General features: G+C 40.1%; 1 protein-coding gene across 1 annotated transcript in view; it reads left to right on the top strand.

The window, feature by feature from the left end:
- The window catches only part of LOC136448669 (cadherin-23-like), a 90,608-nt gene that overhangs the window by 10,599 nt on the left and 57,246 nt on the right, over positions 1-22,763 (top strand). The window contains exons 10-24 of the mRNA XM_066448308.1: positions 93-171; positions 2,204-2,319; positions 7,697-7,885; positions 8,504-8,653; positions 9,209-9,367; positions 10,199-10,257; positions 10,709-10,783; positions 11,172-11,346; positions 15,058-15,288; positions 16,162-16,234; positions 16,375-16,550; positions 16,875-16,928; positions 18,217-18,324; positions 19,092-19,721; positions 20,389-20,490. Of these exons, the coding sequence (XP_066304405.1) occupies positions 93-171; positions 2,204-2,319; positions 7,697-7,885; positions 8,504-8,653; positions 9,209-9,367; positions 10,199-10,257; positions 10,709-10,783; positions 11,172-11,346; positions 15,058-15,288; positions 16,162-16,234; positions 16,375-16,550; positions 16,875-16,928; positions 18,217-18,324; positions 19,092-19,721; positions 20,389-20,490 (2,376 nt within the window). The remainder of the gene's footprint in view (positions 1-92; positions 172-2,203; positions 2,320-7,696; positions 7,886-8,503; positions 8,654-9,208; positions 9,368-10,198; positions 10,258-10,708; positions 10,784-11,171; positions 11,347-15,057; positions 15,289-16,161; positions 16,235-16,374; positions 16,551-16,874; positions 16,929-18,216; positions 18,325-19,091; positions 19,722-20,388; positions 20,491-22,763) is intronic.

Genomic DNA, 22,763 nt, shown 5'->3' with positions numbered 1-22,763 from the left:
ACATTTTTGTTTTTTACTTTTTACTTAAATCTGGCAGCTTAAGGGTTGATGCTGAAAAAAAAAGTTAAAAGTGTTCTTCCCTTTTTCTGCAGGGCCATGTTATTGTTAGGATATCTGCCATGGACCAGGACTCAGGCATTCCAAATGATATCCAGTACAGCATAGTCACAGGTATGCACAGATGTTTTTGAGCATGTTAAAGAACCCGTCGCACTTATCAAAAAGAGGAGGGGTCCTTCCCAGTGTTGAGCGAAACAAACCATTCCGGTCTAAATGGGGTAGGGAATTTCCCGAGCAGCCTTCGTAACCCCTGCTTCTCCTATTGGGTCAGTTAGTCCTCACTCTTAGTGAGTTAATCTCACAATTTTTCTGACCAAGGGAGAAGAGTCGCTCTTCCAGTTATACATATGTAACCTGTAACCTCTGTGTGGCCTTTGCATCACTCCTTGAAGTGACCTCCAGGTCTTGTTACATGTTGACCATTGAGTAAGAAAAAAAGGAAAAAGAAATTCAAATTTTTTCAATGATAGATCTAAAAGGAAGCAAAAATATTATATTATCATTGCTTTTTTTAGTCCAGAAAAATAGCCGTTGAGGTCACTTTTTGTCAAAATGCCACCAGGTTTTTGATGCAAACCGAAACATCATGTGTTTATATTTCATAACACACTAGATATCTTAAAGTTTACTTTTTGTCTAGCTTTATTCACTTATCAACAAATGGTGAAAGATTAAATGCATATTTGCAACTTTATGGTGTCAATAATTTGTTTTGTTGCAGATATGTTACAAAATGTGATGATTTTTGTCTGAGCCCTCTTGTCTTATAGTCCACTCTAATACATTAGATTCAATGTAGATTCATTCTTGTACTGTCTCTTAAGCACCCACATTTGAGAAGAATTCTAATTTCATTAGGCAACATGAAATCGTCTAAAGTAATTGTCATTCTTACCCATCCCTTTGCTGAACCTACAAAGACTAATAAAAGTACCCTTAATTATAAAACTAGGTCAAAGCTATAAATTTCTCCATGCTTAAGAAAAGGCTTGAAAATAGATTGTGCTAAACTTTTTTTGTTATAAAACCTTCCTTATGTAATTGTATTTGTCTATTTATTGCATTTTCATACCGGGTTGATTAAGTTCAAGCATTGGCAATACTCTGTAATCTCCTTGATTGCATTGTATGTTAATTTGATGTCAATCAAGTTGTGAGATTTTAGTGGTTGTTTTCAACCATTAAGTAAATAACTTATTATGAGTAGTTTTCAATGATACCCATGAAAAAAAAAACTCATGGTGCAATGGCCATGTGAGTAGATTGTTTGCCTTGGCTTCGGTAGGTTGTGAATTTGATCCCCAGCCGAGGCATAGCAAGGACTGGCTTGTTTGAATTCAAAATGGTACATTCTGCTTTCTCTGCTTAGCACTCTGCATTTGGGAAAGAGTATGGCAGTTAAGCGCACACCACTACCAGTGGACTAGCCCCCCGCTGTAGTGATTGCACAAAGTTGTGTGGCCCAAGGGCTGTTGAAACATCATCCAGACATTAACTGAAACCAATTTTTCAATGAACACTTTGCCTAAAATCTTGTTTTGCTTTGACCATGGATCTAATCTCGAATGGATAGCGTTTCAGTACCAAGGAGGTTTAGTAAGACCCTTAAATGAAAGCATCCATTCTGTTTTACACAGCAAGCTTAATTTTGTTCACAGGAAATCAATAAGGTGATGAAAAAGAGTGATTGGATTTGCTTATCCAGTCAGCGCTTGCGTGTAATGAAAATAAACGGCCTTATCGGGATGCTTATACTTCTGACCTGTCAATTTTAAAAGGTATACAAATGGTTTATTGACATTCTGATATTGCAGTCATCTTTAAAGAGCTAAAGTATATGTAGTGATAAAAACACAGTTTAGTGTTGGGATTAGACTTGTCATCATTTTATTCAGTGACTTACCAACCTGATGAAAGTATTCACGAATGTGATAACAGATGTATACTAGAGGTTTAAGTGGGCATAGCTTTATATGCTTAACTGCTTTCTGTCTCCCCTTGTGCACCATCAACACTATAGCCTAGTATAGGTAATGATATTTTACCTTTAATGATCTGATAGCATAACTGGTGCATTCCGCCCATGTGGACAAGAACATGAATTTTAAAAATTAAAGATCATCATTGAATGTTTTCTAAACAGGGAATGTGGACGGTGTGTTTGACCTTGACGATCTCACCGGTGAACTGAGGGTAGCCAAGGTCATAGACAGGGAGGCGGAGGGTTTCAACCAGGGGCCACTGACCATCACTGTTCAGGTACGACAGTTTGACTTTTCACTTGAAAGTTCGTCTGTGTTGATAGAAGTCATTCTTTATCAAAGCTGAGCTGCAATTGCCAAGAACACAAAAATTGGACTTCATTAAATTTTCGACTGATCAGCTCCAGTCTTTGTCAAGGAATGAGCAATCCACTGCTTCTGTGACGTCACATGTTCTATCTGCATAATGTTAAAAATGAAAATTTGGGTAAGTTTGACTTTTCATTTCTTTTCTTTGATTGGTCCTGTCTAGTGGTGGGTACCGGCACCGTCCATGAAGAGGGTCAGGTCCAGGTCTAGACCTGAACTTAAACCTCATTATAGCAATACAATATTATAGTGCTATGTCATATGTTGTAGACCGAGACATGAGTACTGTACAGGTCTCTGTGAATGCTACAAATTATTTTCAAATTGCACTGATATTGACATTTTTAGTGCACTTTAGTTCTGACTGTTAAAAAAGCAACCTCAAAATGAACCTTTGTGCCAAAAAGACAGAATTATTTCCTTTTATGAAAGAAGACCTTTATTGCACATTTCTGCCACACTTGGCTAAGTACAGGTCACAACAAAACAAAATAACAAGTACAGTTAACGGATACAAAAAGAATATGACTATCTTTACTAATAGATATTAAATTCTACTTCTCCTCGCTTTTCGGTTATAGCAGATAAAAGAACAGACAAGTTTTTCAATGGGAGGTTTGTCTAGTCACATGAGGAATAATCAATCACATCACAATATACAATACATTTTCCAAATATGACAGATGTTCTACATGTGCAAGCAAATGTGATTTATTGTTTCACTTCCCCTCTGTGCTGTGTACTCCGACCCAGTCTGTGTGATACATGTTGCCAATATCAGGCCATGCTTCCCTGTCCTCAGTGGTGGATTGATATTGATAGAGGGATTATATTTACTATTGCAGCAGGTAAACCTGTTATGCTGCGTGCTCGTGTGTCATACATCAGTTCCACTCTAGTTGCTGTTTAACGTTCATGGCCGGGGTCGGAAATTAATATTTCACAGAATCTGTCGCTGAGACGAATGCAGTGGCGTAAAGTGGTTTAGTAGGTTTCGCAGACTTTGCATTGTGTTGTAATCCATTTGCACTTCAATACTGTATACTAGTAATTCTGGGAGTGTCCCTGTGGTGTAGTGGCCTGCGCCTTCTGCCTCTCACCACATCTGGTTCAAATTACTTGGACCAGAAGGACTGGGGTTCAAGCCCCAGGTAGGACACCTCTGGACAAGAGGCGCATTGAGTCATACCAAAGACTTTATAAAAATGGTACATACTTCTGAAACAGTATGGAAGTTAAACACACTTCACTGCCAGTGGACTAGCCCCCTGCTACAGTGATTGCACCACTGTGTGGCCCAGGGCTATGAAACGGAGATGGGCACCGCCCTATACATCAATAATGGTGTGGGAAGATTTTAACTTAATCAACTGTATAATTCTAATTAAAAAACTGGGTACTGCATGAAGAGAAGCATTACCTTGTCGAAGTTGAGCACATTGCAGAACATTAACCACCACTCTTGAAAAGTTATGACTGTAAAACATATATGTTTGTTAACCAGTTTTTCAGAATCAGATTTTGGACGAAATACCTTGGAAGCCTGATTTTTTGCTATTGTACCAGTCTTGTCCTTTTTCTGTCAACATACACACATATGATAAAATCTATGGTAAGAAAAGTACAAGTACATGGATTGTAATGTTGATACAACCTCAGGGCAGTCTCCAGCTTTAATTTTTTTTTAGTATTTGGGAGGCCATATTGTTAATATTTATTGTTGTTTAAAGCTTAGGAAAATACATGTTCATCAATCTCATGTCAGATCATGGAGTTCAGATTTTTTGACGGTCAGGGTGCAATTAATGTACATCCCAACAAGAAAAAGTCCATCCCAGGATGGAGGGACAGGTGCTGGAAACCAGGCTTTTAGCTAGGATTTATAGACAAGGGGTCCAAAAATGGGGGTGGGGAGATGCTGTGATACAGGGGTTAGGTGTGTTCTAGTTTTATCATACTTTTAGCAGGCCATTTTAAGCACTAAAAACTGCTTGTCCCCTCTCTGTCTCCCAATGGGCTCTATGGATTTACAATTTCATGGTAGCTTTGCATGTCAATCAGTTTTCATGCTGTCCCAGTGTCTGGTAGGACTAGAAAAAAGCATCAGTGACACTGCAACATAGTCATGTGTCTGTAATTACCAGGGAAACAGGGGGCCTCTCTGCGTCCAGCTGAAAAAGAGGCCGTCCAATTTCCTTGTTATTTTAGTATCATGCGTCCAATTGACGAATGGACGCATGCCTACCTAAAAGCCTGCTGGAGACAGCCCTGCCTGCATAAAGATTCTATAACAATATGAAACTGTTTCCCTTACTATCTTTCACTGTCCAGTATTCCTGATTCTTGCTTACCATGAGAAATGCCTGAAGTGACCATTTCCAATTTGATTATAGCTGAGTGCTTAACCCCTGCATCATGTTTGCTGTCTTTATATGTTGTAATGAAATACTGTAAATGTAGAAATTTTTTCGGTGGTTTGATGTTTGCGGTTTGCGCAGTGACCTCATTGCGACAAACTTCAAACCACCACAAAAATGCTTGTTCTGTCTTTTACCTACCTACTCCTGTTTTTACAACTGCGGCCTGAAAACCACCGCATGCACGCCTTTTTGTCCCAACCGTACGTGAAATTCAATCCCAGTGAACTTAAAAAGACATTTACCGTAAGTCTGACACATTTCTAAATTAGTCCAATGGAGGTTCATCAATTGATTTCTTTGTCATTTTGAAAATTGTTTTCTTTGTCATTTTATCTTCTAAAAGCTTTTTCCAATTTATGACAGCGTTGTTTTTCTCCAAGATTTTTCCTTAAAGGAAAACTATCAATATTTTCATTACAAATACAACAATCATGATTGTGACTCTTTTTAAAAACAGGCTGTTAAGTCTGACATTAGAACAAGACACTGGTAGTAGAATTTCATTTAAATATGTTCGCTTTTGATCAATTGGTTCATATTCTTAGGAATATAAAACTCATCAATATTAACTGCAGTAAACTGAGGTCATATACCTCTAAATCTCTGGGAACTGCCCAAAATTTACAACCTCACATTCCGGCCGTCCTGATTTGATAATATGGATGACATCCTTTGGGCACCCTAAAACTGATACAAGCATGCAAAGAAACAAAGGTGGATCCCCCCCCCCCAAAAAAAAAGAATGTTGTCCTCAATTTGAATTGAAATCTTACTGGTCGGGAAGTTTAAACAAATGACAGAACAGAAAGAATTTGTGCAAAAAATGTGGCTTGTAATATGTGGGCGAGACCAAACAGACCCTGGCCAACAGACTAAATGGCCACCGGTCCTCCATCAACACGAAGAAGGACACCCCGGTCTCAGCCCACTTCAAACTCCTCGGCATCAAGAAGCTGCGTTTCGCAGAACACAAAGACTCTACACGACAGCGCTGACTACACCGGGAATCATACTGGATACACCAACTCTGCACCCACTTCAACCAAACGGACCACAGCATAGAAGACCTCGAAGTCCTAGCTTGGCATCGAGAAGCTTCGCTACACAGGACACGAAGACTCCACATGACAGCGCAGACTACACCAGGAAACATACTGGATACACCAACTCAGAACTCTGCACCCAGACGGCCTCAACCAGGAATCACTTGAGATCACTAGGGTCTGAAGAGCCACAGCCTTGTCGCGACCGGCACCCCCAAGAACAGAGAACACAAAGAATATGTTATACCGAACAATAGATTCTTTCTTTTTATGCTGTCACATCTTCTTCTTTGAGTTTGAAGCTGACTTTGCCATTCAACGACATTAATATTCATTTTCCAATATTTTTTCCAATTCAGTTGACTCATTTTGCAGCTTCTTTGTACGATTTACAGTATGGTCATGAACCTTTTTTTGGAAACTGACGAAAATTGATGCACGCACAGATGTCATCCATATAATGAAGTCAGCGTGGCTTCACCTGTGATCCATCAAAAGTAGTGAAATATAGCCTATTTGTGATGGTGCTGACCTCAACACTATTGAATGACTTTTGGGGTTGAATTGGTCCCATGCAGGCTATTTGGGAAATAAACCCTTAGTGTAAAATGGCTTTGTGATCATGGCAAGGTGAAAGAAGTTCAAAAGTCAACTTTAAAACCATATCATTGAAAATTATGTCTGTTATATATATATGCAAGACAGTCTTTGAAATGCAAGTATTTTGTAGGTGGAGTATCTTAGAGAAAGTCATCTGAAACCTTGAACTTTTGTGTATGAATTGTAAGAGTTAATGTTATGCAAAAATAGGTTCTGTATTTTAAAAAAAAATCCCCATTTCAGGCTAAAAGACTATGTCTAATTGTGTTACCCTACGGGTGAACATTGATTGATTCTATGTGTCTAAAGCGCTATCAGGGGTGGTAAGCATTCGCACAAATTTTGTGAAAAATGCACAAAGCACTTTGCGAAAACGTGTCTGTTTTCACCAAAGTCATACCTTTTCCTGTACCAAGTTTTTTTAATGACATTGAGCATTTTCTCACGAATAGTGCTTTGTGCATTTTTGATGAATGGTTGATGACCCGCCCAAAGATGAATATGGTGTCACAAGTCCTGGCAATTTGCTATACCACCGAACAAAATCACTGAGTGAGAAATGCAAACAAGGTGATTTTATGAGGAGGTTATAGCAAATGACCAGGCCTTATGACACCATATACACAAAGGAATAGGTGGGTCATTAACGTTATTATCATATAGCCTATCAAAACTGACCCATATAAGAGCAAGAAATTCCATTCCTGTATGATGCATAGATACCTAAATACTGTAAGAAATGCATTTCAGAATTTACATTTGTCTTTTTGCACAGAAGATGATAGATTTCATTTTGAAACCAAAATTTCCACAGACAATATTAAGTTATGATAACAGTGCAATCTTGGTATGTCAATTTTTTTTCAAATCTATTCTACTCTGCTCTATTCATCATCATTCCTCCCTACTGGGTGTCCTTCTGATTGGTCAATGCTGTGGGCGGTTCCACTTACAGTGGTATCAAGAATACTGTAGACAGTTAGATTTGACTTGTATTCAAAGGATTTATTCTATTTTGTCATATCTTCACAGAAGATTTGTTTATTCTAAAGTGGTAAACATTTCAGAGAACAAATAAACATGATACAAATGTTAACACAACATAGCTAGAAGGTAGTTGAATCTATCTATCGAATGGGATGTATCAAATTATATGGAAACTGATACAGATGTATATAGATACAGATGCAGATATTTACATTTTCCGTTTTAACGTTTCCAGGCACTCGAGATTCCCACTGGAGACTCTCCAGGTGGTGCTTTCATCCGTACGACCTTTGACATCGCCATCATCGATGTCAACGATGAGACTCCTACCTTCGACCAATCAGAATACAGCATCACTGTGTCGGAATCCACCCTCGTTGGAGCAGCATTGCCTTTGACACTGCAGGTCAACGACCCCGACGAGGTATATATATATATATATATGACATAATTGTTCAGGGTTCAAAATTTATTTTCGGGAATAGGTGCACTGGTGCACCCAATCTAGAAATTTAGGTGCACAGAAAGAATTTTGGATGCACAACATAGAAGAATTAGAATGTCAGCAAAATGTAATTCTGCTGATAACTTCAAACTTTTAATACATCAAACCAAGTACAACAAAGGTTATATCACTTTTTCTGACACCTATATTTCAAGAATACAATACAATAAGAATACAGCACAGCTCCAATTTAGGGTGCACAAAGGTGCACATGCACCCAGTATTTCGAGCCCTGGAATGGCATCGTTGTTTATTGCGTGTGGAACATGTGTAACACAGGCAGCTACATGTATTGCTGGTGTGGTGACCCACACATGATATACCTGTTTTTACACCTTGGTTGCGTGAGGATAGTCCTGTAAAGTGCCTTTCCCAAGGGTGCAAGATTGGTGCCGTCAGGGGATTCAAACCCGGGACCACTGGGTTCTGGGCCAAAAACCCTGTCATTACGCCACACGATCCCGTTCTTTCTAATGCAGACAGACTTTTGATAGAGCAAAATCTCTGGGTTAAAGACTGTCTTCTCTCATGCTGTAGGAGGAAAATGGTGCCTACTTGCTGCACCTAGTGGGGCGCACGGCCCCCCAGTTCCTGGTTTCTCCGTCCTCGGCCATGGGTGAAGCTGCCATCACCCTCAGGGTTAACAAACCACTGGACTATGAGGTTGAACAGACCCACCTGCTCGAGGTTTGTCTGTTTGTATTGGTTACTAATGCTGAAGTTATTCTAATGTTATGCGGTGCAATGTTTCTAATGTGTGTAACGCTTTCAAGCAGTGTGACTTCTAAACATGGACGTGAACACGATATGTGAGTGTTTTAGGCCACACCAATTTAATTTCTTGGTTAACGGATTTTTTAATTTTTAATTTTAGCACGAGGACATCAAAGTTGCAACTTTGTTTTGTCTTGTAGGGACTTGATGTTTCTTTTTGTAGTGTTTGACCAAACAGGGCTACAATAGTCCACATGATTCAATGTAAGACCACAGCAATTTGATTGGTTGGTTCTCAGATTTTTTGAAAATATGCTTAAGTGGAAAAACATGTCGAAAAGAAAGGCAGAGGACCAGGTTTACACTCAGTTTTATGGGTAGAATACAGTCATATTCAAGTTCCCATTCCTGCCCTCTGCTTCTATGTTGTCTGCTTGCTATGTTATCATTTTTAAAAGTCCGAGAACCAAGGAATTAAATTGGTGTGGCCCAAGTCATTGTTTAATGCTTTGCCCTTACTCCCTGTAGATTTTTGCCAATGAGACCAACGGAGACAAATATGGGCATGCCACCATCATGATCACCCTCATCAATGAGAACGACCACAGACCGACCTTCAGTCAGCCTACCTATTCACTCACAGTGGAGGAGAATATTCCTATAGGCACCAGTCTGCTCAATATATCAGTAAGTACCTACTATTGATGGGGGTGTCCCTGTGGTGTAGTGGTCTGCGCTTCTGTCTCTCACCACATCTGGTTCAAATTACTTGGACCAGAAGGACTGCGGTTCAAGCCCCAGGTAGGACACCTCTGGACAAGAGGCGCATTGAGTCATACCAAAGACTTTATAAAAATGGTACATACTTATGAAACAGTATGGAAGTTAAACACACTCCACTGCCAGAGGACTAGCTCCCTGCTGCAGTGATTGCACCACAGTGTGGGCCCAGGGCTATGAAACGTAGATGGGCGCCGCCCTATACATCAAGTATGGTGTGGGAGGATTTTAACTAACCTATTATTGACAAGCTGAATAAAAGTTTTAAACAGGAACTATATACAGTATATGCAACTCTAGATGTCTTTCTGAGGGATGACTGCAGTGCGATAGATGTCGGTTAACTTGAGGAATGATTACACTCTACTTTAATCTTTATAGTAAGTATCAACTATGAAACAGATTTCTGTGTTGAAAGTGTCACAAGAATGCCTTTTACTTAGCTCAAGTGCCATGCAACGTACTACCAGGGTTTCGATACTCATTTCCCTAATAAAAGGGAACATAGGAGCCCCAGTAGTAAATTGGATGGCACCCAGGCTACTCTTGACTTTGTGCTAAGCATGGAAAATGAAAATAGATATCTGTAGGGAAATGTGTCACAAGAATACTTTTTACTTAGCCTATACAAGAAGTGGCCTCTTACGGCCTTGCATTGAGCGAGATCGTTAAAAAAAAAAAAAGTTGGTCATGTCCTCGGTGCTGAAACTCGTATTGTTTTGCCTTCTCCTTTCCCAGGCATCAGACAGAGACATAGGGGAGTTTGGTGATGTCACCTACTTCATAAATGATGATGAGTAAGTCATTAATTCATTGTTTTCTCTCATTTGCTACTTTCCTGTGGCAATCTATTGTACTAATAACAACGATAAGGGAATGAGTAATACTACTGTGATGCTCTTTTAAAGGGGCCCAAAGCAATATCAGGGCCAAAAAAACAGAAATAAAAAAGATTCTGAAATCTTTATGGTAGTGACATTTACTAAGACTATTTAGGTCATCTGCGTAATAACTTCTTGATGATTCCCTAAGTTTCGCGAGCCTACAAAAAAAACTTCATGACTAAACACTGATAAATTATGTATTTTCGAAACCTTGAAATGACATATTTAGCAATGAAAATTAAGTACATTGGGCCCCCAAACAATGAGTGGAATGGAAAAAGATTTAAAGCTGGAGACAGCCCTGTCACTGTGGGACTGGCAGACTTTGGCCTGTGCACTGAACGTTCTTTTCCTACCGTCCCAGTCCCAGGTTCAGGATAGACAGTGCAACAGGAGTGATCTACACCCAGGAGCAGCTCGACTATGAGGACACCTGGAGGTTCGTATATGTACATGTATATGTATAGGTATAGGTATATGTATAAGATAATTTACAGTGTAATGTCAACTTAATGGCTCAATCTGTGTTCATCACAGGATGCCCTATTGCTTTCATTAATTAGATTGAATCAATGCAAAAATTTGAGAATAAAGGATTTGTTTGATGGTGGTTTCTTTAAAAGGTTCAGCCTGATGATCATGGCACAGGATGGAGGCATGCTAAAGTGCTTCCCTTCTATGTCCATAGTACTGAAACTTGTATGGTTTTACCACTATTGGTTATTCACATTAAAAGTTCAAAACTCATTGCTTGCTATGCTGTCCAACCTGGTATGTCAACTTTATGGCTGATTAAAGGATTTTCTTATTGGTGGTTTCTTGAAAAGGTTCAGCCTGACGATCATGGCGCAGGACGGAGGCACGCCGCCGCAACAGAGCGCCGCCAGGGTCCGGATCGACATCCGGGACTTGAACGACAACAGGCCGATCTTCCAGAGGGATGAGTACGTCGGGACGGTGCAGGAAAACGACGAGTCGCGCACGCCAATCTTACGAGTCAGGGTAAGGAGGTTGTTTATTTTGTAGCCTCCGGGACACAGAGATTTTGTAGTCACTTGATGTGTGTAGTGTCGGTGTGTTTATCACACTTCCACAATTGGCATTTGAATTCTAGGCATGTCGTGAACACTAACAGAAAAGTAGGTCACAGTTGACATTAAGGTCTCAGAAAGATTGCAGGAATGGGCTTGAGGGTAAGGATTTGATTTTGATTTTATTAGAGTTGCTACGGTGAAATACATGTGGGACACAGGCAGCTATTGCTGGTGTCCTGACCCACACATGATATGCCCATTTTCACACCTTAGTGGGGTGAGGATAGTTTCCCAAGGGCACAACATCGGTGGCGTGGGAAAGCCTGGTGAACCACAAATCCTGTTAAGTCCCTGACCAAAGGTATTGGATGCTTCCTGGAATGTCTGATTGTTTCCAAAATCTATCAAAGATCAAGTTTTATGACAGTTTGATGATTATAATAATAATGGTTTATTGGTCAAAAATATGGTTTCGAACCCGGGACCTCTCGGTTCTGGGCGAAACACTCTACCGATTGCGCCACACGATGCCACTAATTAGAATGCCACTGATTTAAACAATTACCATATCTGAATACAAAGCAGCATCTTTACCACTTAACACAAATAACACAGCCAAAAACCCACAACATTCAGGTCAGAACATTAAGTCAGCTGTGGCAGTTTTCTTCAGCCTCCCTTTTGCTTGATGAAAAACAGACCATACAAGTGTGAAACCCAAGCAGCATGTCCACAGGATTGCTTATTGACTTTTACATTAGACTATAACAAGGAGGATTTTCTAATTTCTTCTGCTGATATGGGAACAATGCAGTGAAATTGGAGGCCATTTGGTCGAGGTATTATGGTGAAAGAAAGTGGAGTGAGGAACATGTGTGTCATTAACACCTGTGTTCAAAGCCAACTAAGCCAGCCAGCAAAAAATCGATGGAAGTATTTGACTCTGGGCTTCTTTCTTTGCTTTCATAGCTTTTCGATAAAATTTTATTCTATTTCAGTACAGTATGTGACTATAGTACTATCCCAATCTTAAAACACTGCAAACACTCCTTTTTCTCATTATCGCAAATTAAATCAACAAGGCTCACATATTTTGGGTTACTGTACTGGACTGTGATGACAGATATTTGTTCACCTTTGACTTCAGTTTAAGGTTGTGCCCATCAGCGAAACAATCACAAGAAAACTTGTTCACTAGCAATGTAGTTTAGGGAAGAAGCCTTTCAGCATGGAACTTCCCTCTAAGGCCACACCAATTTATCTTCTTGGTTTATAACGGAATAAAAAATGTACAAAAAAAAAGCTAGATTGGAAAAAACAACATGGAAACAGAATCTCAGAGGAATGTTATTACTTTGGTGCACACAGTTTCAGGGAGTGAACAGGGTCAGGTGCAAGTTTTAACCCCAGCCTTCTGTTTTAATGATGTCCTCGTGCTAAGATTAAAAATAAAGAAATCCGTTAACCAAGAAATTAAATAGGTGTGGCCTTACGACCACTATTCTGAGAACTACCATCATACTGTGAGAAGCCCCTTATCTTAAATTCCTCCCCCTTATCTACTAGCCATCCCTAAGGCCACGCCAATCTAATTTCTTTGTTAATGGATATTTATCTTTAATTTTATTGTTAACAAAATTGGTGTGGCCTAAGAGGTTGAGTATGGAAGAAGAACATGGCGTGGCGCGGCACGGCAATCCGTACAATTCCTTACGACCACTCTTCTAAGATCTATCATCATGCTGTGAGAAGCCTCTTATCTTAAATTCCTCCCGCTTTTCTACTAGCCACCCCTAAGGCCACACCAATTTTATTTCTTGGTTAACGGATTTTTATTTCCAAATTTATACATTTTAATAAAATTGGTGTGGCCTAAGAGGTTGAGTATGGAAGAAGAACATGCTGTGGCGAGGCATGGCAATCCATACAATTCCTTACGACCACTATAAGATCTATCATCATGCTGTGAGAAGCCCCTTATCTTAAATCCCTCCCCCTTTTCTACTAACCATCGCTAATCTGTGAACTCCTAACCCCCATTACAACACTACTGATCAACAGACCATCCTGCGGAGAAAATGAGCGACCTGCCACAGTAATTATGGGATAGTTAGGGGAACGCCGATCTATGATATTCCCCATCGATTCTAGCCAGGCACTGGAAAAGGTTCGGAGTGTCGGGTGATTATATGTCTACTGCAGTCATTATCTAGCCTATTCACTTACATGTAGAAATCCTTTAGAACACATCAAGGATATTTTAAAGAAAATACTGGCATCATGCATAGTATCATTTCTCACAAAAGATTTGAGCACGAAAACTTACTAGATAATCAAATTGCATTAGAGACAGTAAAGATTATTGATGATAATGATGATATTCATAGCTGGCTGTAAGTTTAAATATTTAGTATGAGACAGGCCACATTTATTTTAAATGAAATAGCATAACCAAGACAGTTAGTCTGAATATTCAGGGCAAGAGTACATACTGAGTTTGAATAATGCTCTTTGAGTATTTTTCTCATTTGCAAGTTGCTGTCCGGAGTTCAATGAAACAAAAAGGTGCTCCGGTATTAGGAGAACATCAGGTATTAACAGTGATAGAATAAAAATCAATAGAAGACAATCCGACATCATTGCCCAGATGTTTTGCCTCCTTTGCTGATGGCGTCAGCTCCTTCCTTGATGTTATTGATCGCTAGATCAATGCCTCAGCAATTCCATCGTCATGCTTATTTTCCAGGCTCCAATTCTTCCATCTGTTACCACATCTTTATCATGAAGCCAAATTGAATGTAATCTGGATTTAAAAAAAGATAATACTGAAGCAATGCTGAGTTTAGACATTAGTGCACACAGTTTCCCGTCTTTTGGAAGGGACGTAAAATGGGGTCCCGTGTTTGAGGAGGTGCCTCGTGCATTTAAAGGAGAAGGGCTATCAACCTCTCCCTTAAAATATACCCTGCTACTGAAACAGCAAGGAAACTTGCTGACCTATTAGTGCCACTTACTTTGAAATTCCTTTTTCACTTAAACTATTTTGTGTGCTTCTAAAATAGTTTTAGCAATACTTATTAGGCCACAGCAAGTAAATTTTATGGATTACATCAGCTCGTGCATTGATTTTTGCCTGATTTTGAAATAAAAATCAAGAATTTTTACCCTTTGGCAATGGTCAATATACCGAAAACGGGGCGATATGTTTCTAACGTCTGTCAGTTTCATTGCAAGAATGTTCTAGATGCCGTAAAAAGACATTTGCACAAGTAGGAATGGTGATTTCGAAGTGAGCAGAGCCAACATTATTTAGTCACAGTCAGTCTGCCGCATGACTCGGGAGACTCCATTGCCCAGTGTACAGGAAACCTTGTCTCTGCGTCCTTGATGTTCTATACAAACCCGGATTTAGATTTATAATGATTTTAATGTTTCAGGGTCACTGTTCAATTGACTACAGTGATAAAAGACTTGTTGGTTGTAATACCATGTTTCAATTGGCTTTAATTCTTCTTACATGCTTTATGGTATTCAAGTTTGAAAATGTGGAAATCTTGTTTTTTTTTGCCCGCCTTGTTTTTTTTCGCCCGTGCGCACTAAATTTGGAGTCTGCAGATGATGTCATCCATAAGATTTACTTGCTTTGGTCTTATAGAATTTTTATAACTTTCCCACACAGGCAACGGATGAAGACTCCCCACCTTACAACATTCTGGTTTATAACATAACATCAGGAGATCCTCTCCATAACTTCACCATAACCACAGAGGACGGTTACGGGTACGTCTACACCTCGGCTCCACTGGACTATGAGACGATGACAGGAAACTTGTTCGAACTGACCGTGACGGCTTCTGATGGTGGCAACCACACTCTGAACAGTACCACAGAAGTTGTGATAGAAGTTGAGGTAAGACTTTGTAGGGCATACCAGGGCTATCTCCAGGGCTCGTTCCTCCGTCCTGAGATGGAAATTTGCCTTGAAATTTACGAAAATGTATTTTTGTAAGCTCAAACAGATCCAACAACAAAAATAAACAACATGACTCCCAAACAAAGAGCGGGGCAGGAAAAAAAATTGAAGCTGGAGACAGCCCTGGTACATACTGAAAGGTGAACTGAATCAGGCTGAAGCAAAATTGAGGACACCTGTTTTAGCTAAGGATGACAGCTACTGATGGTGGCAACCACACTTACCACATTACTACACAAGTGGTGATAGAAGGTGAGGTAATATTTTGCAGTATACACTGAAAGGTTTACTTCCAAAAATAATTTCATCAGGTTGGTAGAACATAGGATATTTGGAGTTTCTTTTAACACAACCAGGTAATCTCACCTGCTGACGTTTCGGTGTCTGTCAGACAGCTTCGGTGAGAAGCGGTACTCCAGTCAGAAGCTCTGAAGAAGGTGTCTGACAGACACCGAAACGTCAGGAGGTGAGATTACCTGGTTGTGTTAAAAGAAACTCCAAATATCCGAAAGGTTTACTGTTCCAGAATTGATCATGAATTCCAGCAAAATGGATTGTTATACAGTAACAGATGCATATTATTGAGACTTGTGCATCAGCCCAGACTATACCCCTGGGAATACTATACCGGGATCTGTTTTTTCTACCTCTGGGTTTGTGGTCGTTGTAATGTTAAAGTTGTTGGGATATGCCGACTTCTCCTGATTTAGAAAAAATCGCTTTCCACTAGTGAGATATTCTTTTTGAAAAATAAAAAATATTTCAGTTACACCGTTTTTTGAATAATTTGCTTTATTATAACCCTTTCAGGATCAAAACGACAATGGCCCCGTATTCAACCAACAGGAATATAATGTGTCAGTGAGAGAGGACATATCTGCAGGTAGGCGTGTGTTTCCTTTTTTCTTTCTTCATCTAAATTGATCAATTTTAGAATCAATATTTTTACGACAGCTTCTGCTTGGAAAAAGTTGATCTAGTGAGGAGTGATCTACAAGATCCCTTTCCTTTCATTTTCTGTAGGGGACACGGTGCTGCGTGTGTTTGCCAGCGATGCAGACATGTCCGCGGAGCTGGGACAGGACTCTGTCATCTACTCCATGTCTGGCTCCAGCCGCTTCCGCATCAACCCTCGCGACGGCGAGATCACCACGACAACCTTCCTCGACCACGAGAGGGAAACGGACTACGTCCTAGAAGTAAGTCACGCCATTTCATTTATAGTCTGGATGGGAAATTATTTAGTTTGTTGTCACTACCATTTAAAGCACTGCTAACAGCTACTGCAGAACAAAGCAACCTGAACCATGAATAGATTCATCAGGTTGGTAAGTCGTTAGATAACGAAACTCTTTGCACATAGAGTAACCAAGAGGTCTTTACGTTGTGGTCCCAAACATAAGGTAATATACGAAGGTAGGGAGTTATCCAGTGTCCAGTGACTTACCAACCTGATGAAACTATACACAGAGACTATTATAATGTCCTCAATATTTATGCTGTTATTGATCTTTTTCTTCAAGATCAAGGCTGTTGATGGAGGTCAAGGCCAGGATCAGAGGACAGCTACAGTGTTTGTAAGTCTGCTAACTCCTTAATCTATGATCTAGATTTGAATCTATATTTTGGTATAATGTGGCGTCTGTGTGGCATAGTGGCAGAGCATCCGGCTATGTGACCCAATGAGACCCAGGTTCAATCCCCAGTGGAGTACCCAGACAAGCACCCATCCGGACATGCACGATGTGCCCTTGGGAAAGGCACTTAACACATATTTCCTATGTCCTAAGCCCAGCAGTAGGGTTTGGGTTGGCGTTAGGAAGGGCATCCAGCCGTAAAAACTCTTGCTACAAAAAAGACTTGCACTTGATGAGGAGTTCTGGGGCTCCCCCATCATGTGCAAGCACGCCAACCCCCATGTGATGGGGAATAAAAGACGTAAAATTAGAGAGAGAGAGAGAGGGTATAGATCTTACACAGCTTTATTATTCTGAGAATTTTTGCATGATTGTACAATAACCATCATACAAGGAACCAAAAAAGATGGGAGGATGATATCAGATATTGGACAGACATGAGTCTACATGTATGCGAAACATTAAGAAACGGAAAATCAAGAAGGATGGAGGTGGAAAAAACTGGAAGTCAGCTCTTTTGTGGTTCCCAACGGTCAAATAGTTAAAAGGAGTCCTAAACTCCAGAGGGGGGAGTTATTTTCCAGTAGATGATAATTTTAGGAAGTAAAAATGGATATTTTTTACAGTATACGATAAAGTACCCACTAGTACCGTGCTAATCAAAAAGCATCCAGTATTCTACCGAATTCCCCAGGTGACCCTCTATTTTCTGATTAATTAAATTAAACAACCTCAACCTATGGCCTAATACGGTGTGCCTGACAAGGCCTGACAAAAGTTAGATTACAAAATGAATGTCAGGGTGGTTAAGAAAAACTTGTCTTGCTTTGTGTTCTTTTATATCTTATTAACAATTGGCCTTCTTATTGTGCTTAACCACCCTCATTTATGCCGAAAATATCTATGATTAATGATGTATGTTTACGCATAAGGAATACATGGGTAGGGTCTGCATGGGTTTGATGAGTATCATATTGTTTTAAAAAAAACACCATGTGAAGTTAACCACAGGCAGAATTTTGTAAAAAGTTGGCTGATTATGTATTAATTGATACATAATCTAGAGGAAAATAACACCGCCTTCTGGAGTTTAGAACCCCTTTAAGACTAATTTAGGGATAGATCATCAGAGATGAGAGGTGAGACAATGTAAACATGTAAACAAGAGGAATTTTGCCACCCTATATTTAACTTTAAAACCCACCATATGTATTTTCTTCTCCCACAGGTAAACATTACAGTGCTGGATGTAAACGACAACAGCCCTGTTTTCGTCCAACCAGAGTACTACACAAACATACCAGAAAATATCACAGACACAGAAGTAGTGGTACAGGTAAGAACTAAGTCCGAGATTCAATCATTGAAACAAAAATCTTATTACCTTCGTCAAGAAGGTCATTTTTGTGCATGTGTGTGTATGTGTGTCTGTGAACACGATAACTCGAGAATGCCTGCATGGGCAGATAACTTGATACTTGGTATGTGGGTTCGCCGAACACGCGATCGAACGTGCGACGTTCTGAAGTTTGATCACTTGTGGTGATTTTCCTATGACGCTCGATCTCCGACCGTAACGGTCGATTCGATTATTTCTTAGTGTTCTACGCTGGCTTATTTGCATATCAACTTAGGGGACATATGTAAATGAACCAGATTTTACACGTATTGCATTTTTCGTCGTTTATTAATGGTGGAAATGTGACAAAATAACGGGAATATGTTGGAAATAAGTAACAAATAAGTTACAAATGTGAATCTTAGTGTAGATCTTTCAAATTCTTACTATTTGTAGTTTTTGCCCACCAGATTCTACAATATGCCCCTTTAAAGTCAGAAGGACACTATAGGTCATATCCATTCAACACAGTTGCCCAGGCGTGACCTGAAGCTGGGGAGTTAAATGTTCATGCTCTACATGGACTGACTAACTACAAAATCTGATGTTCTTCCCTGAGACTCTCTAAGCTTTCAAAAGTATTTTGAATTCATTTCTTGTAGATGGTTTAAAGCAGATGAAAATGAGTGGTACATGTACATTTAGAAACAAGATTTGAAAGGGTATTAGATTTGAAAGATCGATTTATCTTTCATTTCCAACAGGTAAATGCAACAGATGAAGATTCGACAACAAACGGCGACATCCTCTATGCCATAACTGGGGGGAACAACGACAACGCCTTTACAATCGACCCTCAAAGTGGTGTCATTCTGCGAGGAACCACCCCTCTGGACAGAGAGACCCTGGATGGATACGTGCTCACCATAGACGCCTATAACGGCGGGAAACCGGAAATGCGGTCGACGGTACGGGTGAACGTAAGGATCCTGGATGTTAACGACAGGTCGCCGGTTTTCACGCAGACGCAGTACGGAAGACTCGGACTGCGGGAGAGTGCGGGCGTCGGGACCTCCGCTGTCCTTGTGCGCGCCCATGACCCTGACCTTGAACTGGGAGGACAGGTGGATTATGGGTTTGTCTCAGGGGATAATGGGAAGTTTGCGATCGACGAGAGCGGACTGATCACCACTTCGGCCGAGCTGGATTTTGAGAGCAAGCGGAACTACACGATTTCTGTTTACGCCAGCGACAAGTCGCCTCCGTACAACACGGGATACGCCACGGTGGTAATCGTCCTAGCCAACGAGAATGATGAGCCGCCGGAGTTCAACAGCGAACACTACGATGCAGCAGTTTTTGAGAACGTGGACGTCGGCACAAGCATCTTACAGGTTTTGAAATCTTTGATTTCTATTTCAATATATCACCTAGCAGACTTGTTAAGTCCAATTGTATATCGTTCGTGTCAGTTTTAAAAGCATTATGCTTATATTTCACAATATGTTAATCATGTTGTGCCAAGTATCATAAGTGAACATCCTTTTATCCCTGTTAATATCTTTAATGTTATATGTTTTAGTTATTTTACATTGGTTTTTGATTCAGTAGCAACACTGCAGTTTCCAATACCCTGCTCAGTAGGGATTCATTTGCAAATGCGTCGCACCTCAGTGTGAGTGCTAGGAGAAACTCGCCGGAAACTTGCCAAGTCGTCACCACTTTTAGTCGCCAACTAGTTGCATCTCAGTGAGAGGGGGGGTTAAAGGATCAGCGCATTATTCAGAACAGCTTCACGTTTAAGAAGTGCCAAAGTTAGCCTGGGTGCCAGACCACCGCGGTCCTGGCGCTAATCCTTCGGCCGGGGAAGCAACTCGCGCCGCCGCCACAGATAGCACACGGCCCACTAATTACCTCAGGGTTCGGCTGCCAAGCGCTCCCGGGTGCCAACTCTATCCCTACTACTAGATCTTCCCCGCCCAAAAGGGGTTATCATCGCATCGCGCGAAAGGTCTGGTATCCAGGCCATGCCAAAGTGTTCATTCAAGATTTTTTCAACAGGTTTTTGCCACGTCCCCTGACAACTTGGCGGCCATTGAGTACCTCTTCGACCCCAACACAAACGAGGAAGTTCTGAGGAGGTTCAGCATTAATGGATCTTCTGTAAGTACATTCCATTAGGCCACACCAATTTAATTTCTTGGTTAACGGATTTTTATTTTCAAAAAAAAAAAAATTTAGAAAAAAAAAGTCAAGAAAACAGAAGGTTGGACCAGCCTTCTATTTTCATGATTTTTTTTTTCAACATTTTTTTTTTTCAAAAATTAAAATCCGTTAACCAAGAAATTGAATTGGTGTGGCCTAACGGATTATCATTTTAAAAAAAAAAAAAAAAAAAATTTCGAAAAAAAAAATCATGAAAACAGAAGGCTTGGCCAGCCTTCGGTTTTCATGATTTTTTGTTGTTGAAAATAATAATCTGTTAACCAAGAAATTAAATTGGTGTGGCCTTATGGATAAGTGCTGCGTACCGGTACTTTGTACCAGTACTGTACCGTGAAAATCGATTAGGTACAGGTCCAAAATACCGGATCATGAACTACCGGTACTGTTCCGATATAAATCAATACCAAGTCTATGCCTATTTTGTGACTGATAATCTAACCTCATGCCTCATAGCCTCATGCAACACCAAACATGACCAAAGTGACACATTGGAATATGCGACAGATCATTCAGGAGGGCTGCTAGTTTTGATAGCAAGGCCAAGGGAGTTTGGCGGTAGGAACCTAGTTATATTCTTTGAATAAGTTGTAAACAGCTTATTAATGTTTCTGTCATTATTGAAGAAGTTCAGAAGAACACATGTTAATTTGTAAAATTGTTCAGGTACAGGTACAGGACCGGACCTTTACCTACATGTAAAACTCTGTACCGGTGTACCTGTTATGTTGTGTACGATGTTATGTTTCGGAAAGCAGCACCATGTGTGACTTGCCATTGGGAAACAAGTCCTTTATTTCAAGATATAGAAAGGTGTTGTGTTCTCCACATTTTGGGCACAACTCAGCCATTGCCAAAAGGCTGGCAGAATTGCTTCCTATGAGGAGTTTCAATCTGAGCTATACCTTGGCCAAACCCTGCTACTGAACAAGCTGGGCTTTGTGGCAGTTAGGTTAGCTGTGCATATTTGATCCATTGACTAATACTGTGGTCTCAGTCCACTCCTTCACCAATGGCTGTATGTTTCACTTGTGGTCTTAACAGAAAAAACATGCATCTTTGCCAAATTTCAAGGAGAAATAAGATATAGGATTAAGATTTTTACAGAAAAAGGGTATAATCAATTTAACTTGGTATTTTGATGCTTGTAATGATGTGAATTTGACATAATAAAAGCAATTTCAGTCATATTTTAGCGGTACACAGTAACCTCATCTTCATAATTTATGCAAGAGCAGGTACAATTCCCTACTCATTAAACTGCTGATCTACCTACAACAAAAGCACTAGTATGGATGTGGTTACTTAGGCCTAGGAAATGAACATCATGTTTACAAAAACTTCCAAAAGAAATTTGGGTCAGTAGGTGGGGATTCTCTCTTTTTTTCTTCTTTTAGATTTCGGTCGAAGTGTTCCAACAAATACTGTCAACAATGTAAAACTGAACTGCATCAGGAAACTGTTATAGTCTACATCATATTTCACTTATACCGGTATACGCCAAAAATAATTACTCAGGCAACTGGATAAAATTTTGAAACTGTTGTCTGATTAACTGTTTTTGGGCGGGATGTCTAACCTTCATCAATGTTTCACTTAATATATAGATATGATATTATGCAGGGTGTCAATGTAGAGGTGATCTAGGTTTGGTGGGTCTATTTAGATTGCTTTTTCTATCTCAACAGAAATGAGAACATGTGGGAAAACGAATTCACAATGTTTTCATCACTCCGATGTCAGATCGAAAATGCTTTGTCAATAAGTCGACCCAAAAGGCTATCATAGTTCACAGGTTTTTGCTTAGGGTCGGTCAGGTGACCAGAAACACAAGATTTTTCCTAGGCCTAGTAAACATTGTTACTGGTAAACATTAAAAATAAGAATTTTGAAAGTAATTTGGTAATTGCAGAAGTGACACTACTGTGGTTGTCTTACGTAATAATAATGGTTTTTATTGGTCAGAAATTAGCCGCAATGGCAGCCTTTCTAGTGCTGAATTGACGCAGGGTATTACAGGTTTCACACAATACACAACTTATATTATATCTTATCCGCACTTGCATTTTGTGGAACTGTCGCAAGGGTCTGGGCGGCTGCCATATTCGGCGCCACCAGGTGACCTCAATACGACTTTCCCCAATCGAAGTCAGGTACCCATTTGCACCTGGGTGGAGTGAGGAAAGTTGTGTAAAGTGCCTTTCCCAAGGGCA

This window comes from Branchiostoma lanceolatum, chromosome 14, assembly GCF_035083965.1.
Source record: "Branchiostoma lanceolatum isolate klBraLanc5 chromosome 14, klBraLanc5.hap2, whole genome shotgun sequence".
NCBI classification, from domain to species: domain Eukaryota; kingdom Metazoa; phylum Chordata; class Leptocardii; order Amphioxiformes; family Branchiostomatidae; genus Branchiostoma; species Branchiostoma lanceolatum.
Note: the sequence above shows the minus strand (reverse complement) of the source record. Positions and strands in the feature narration are given on the sequence as shown.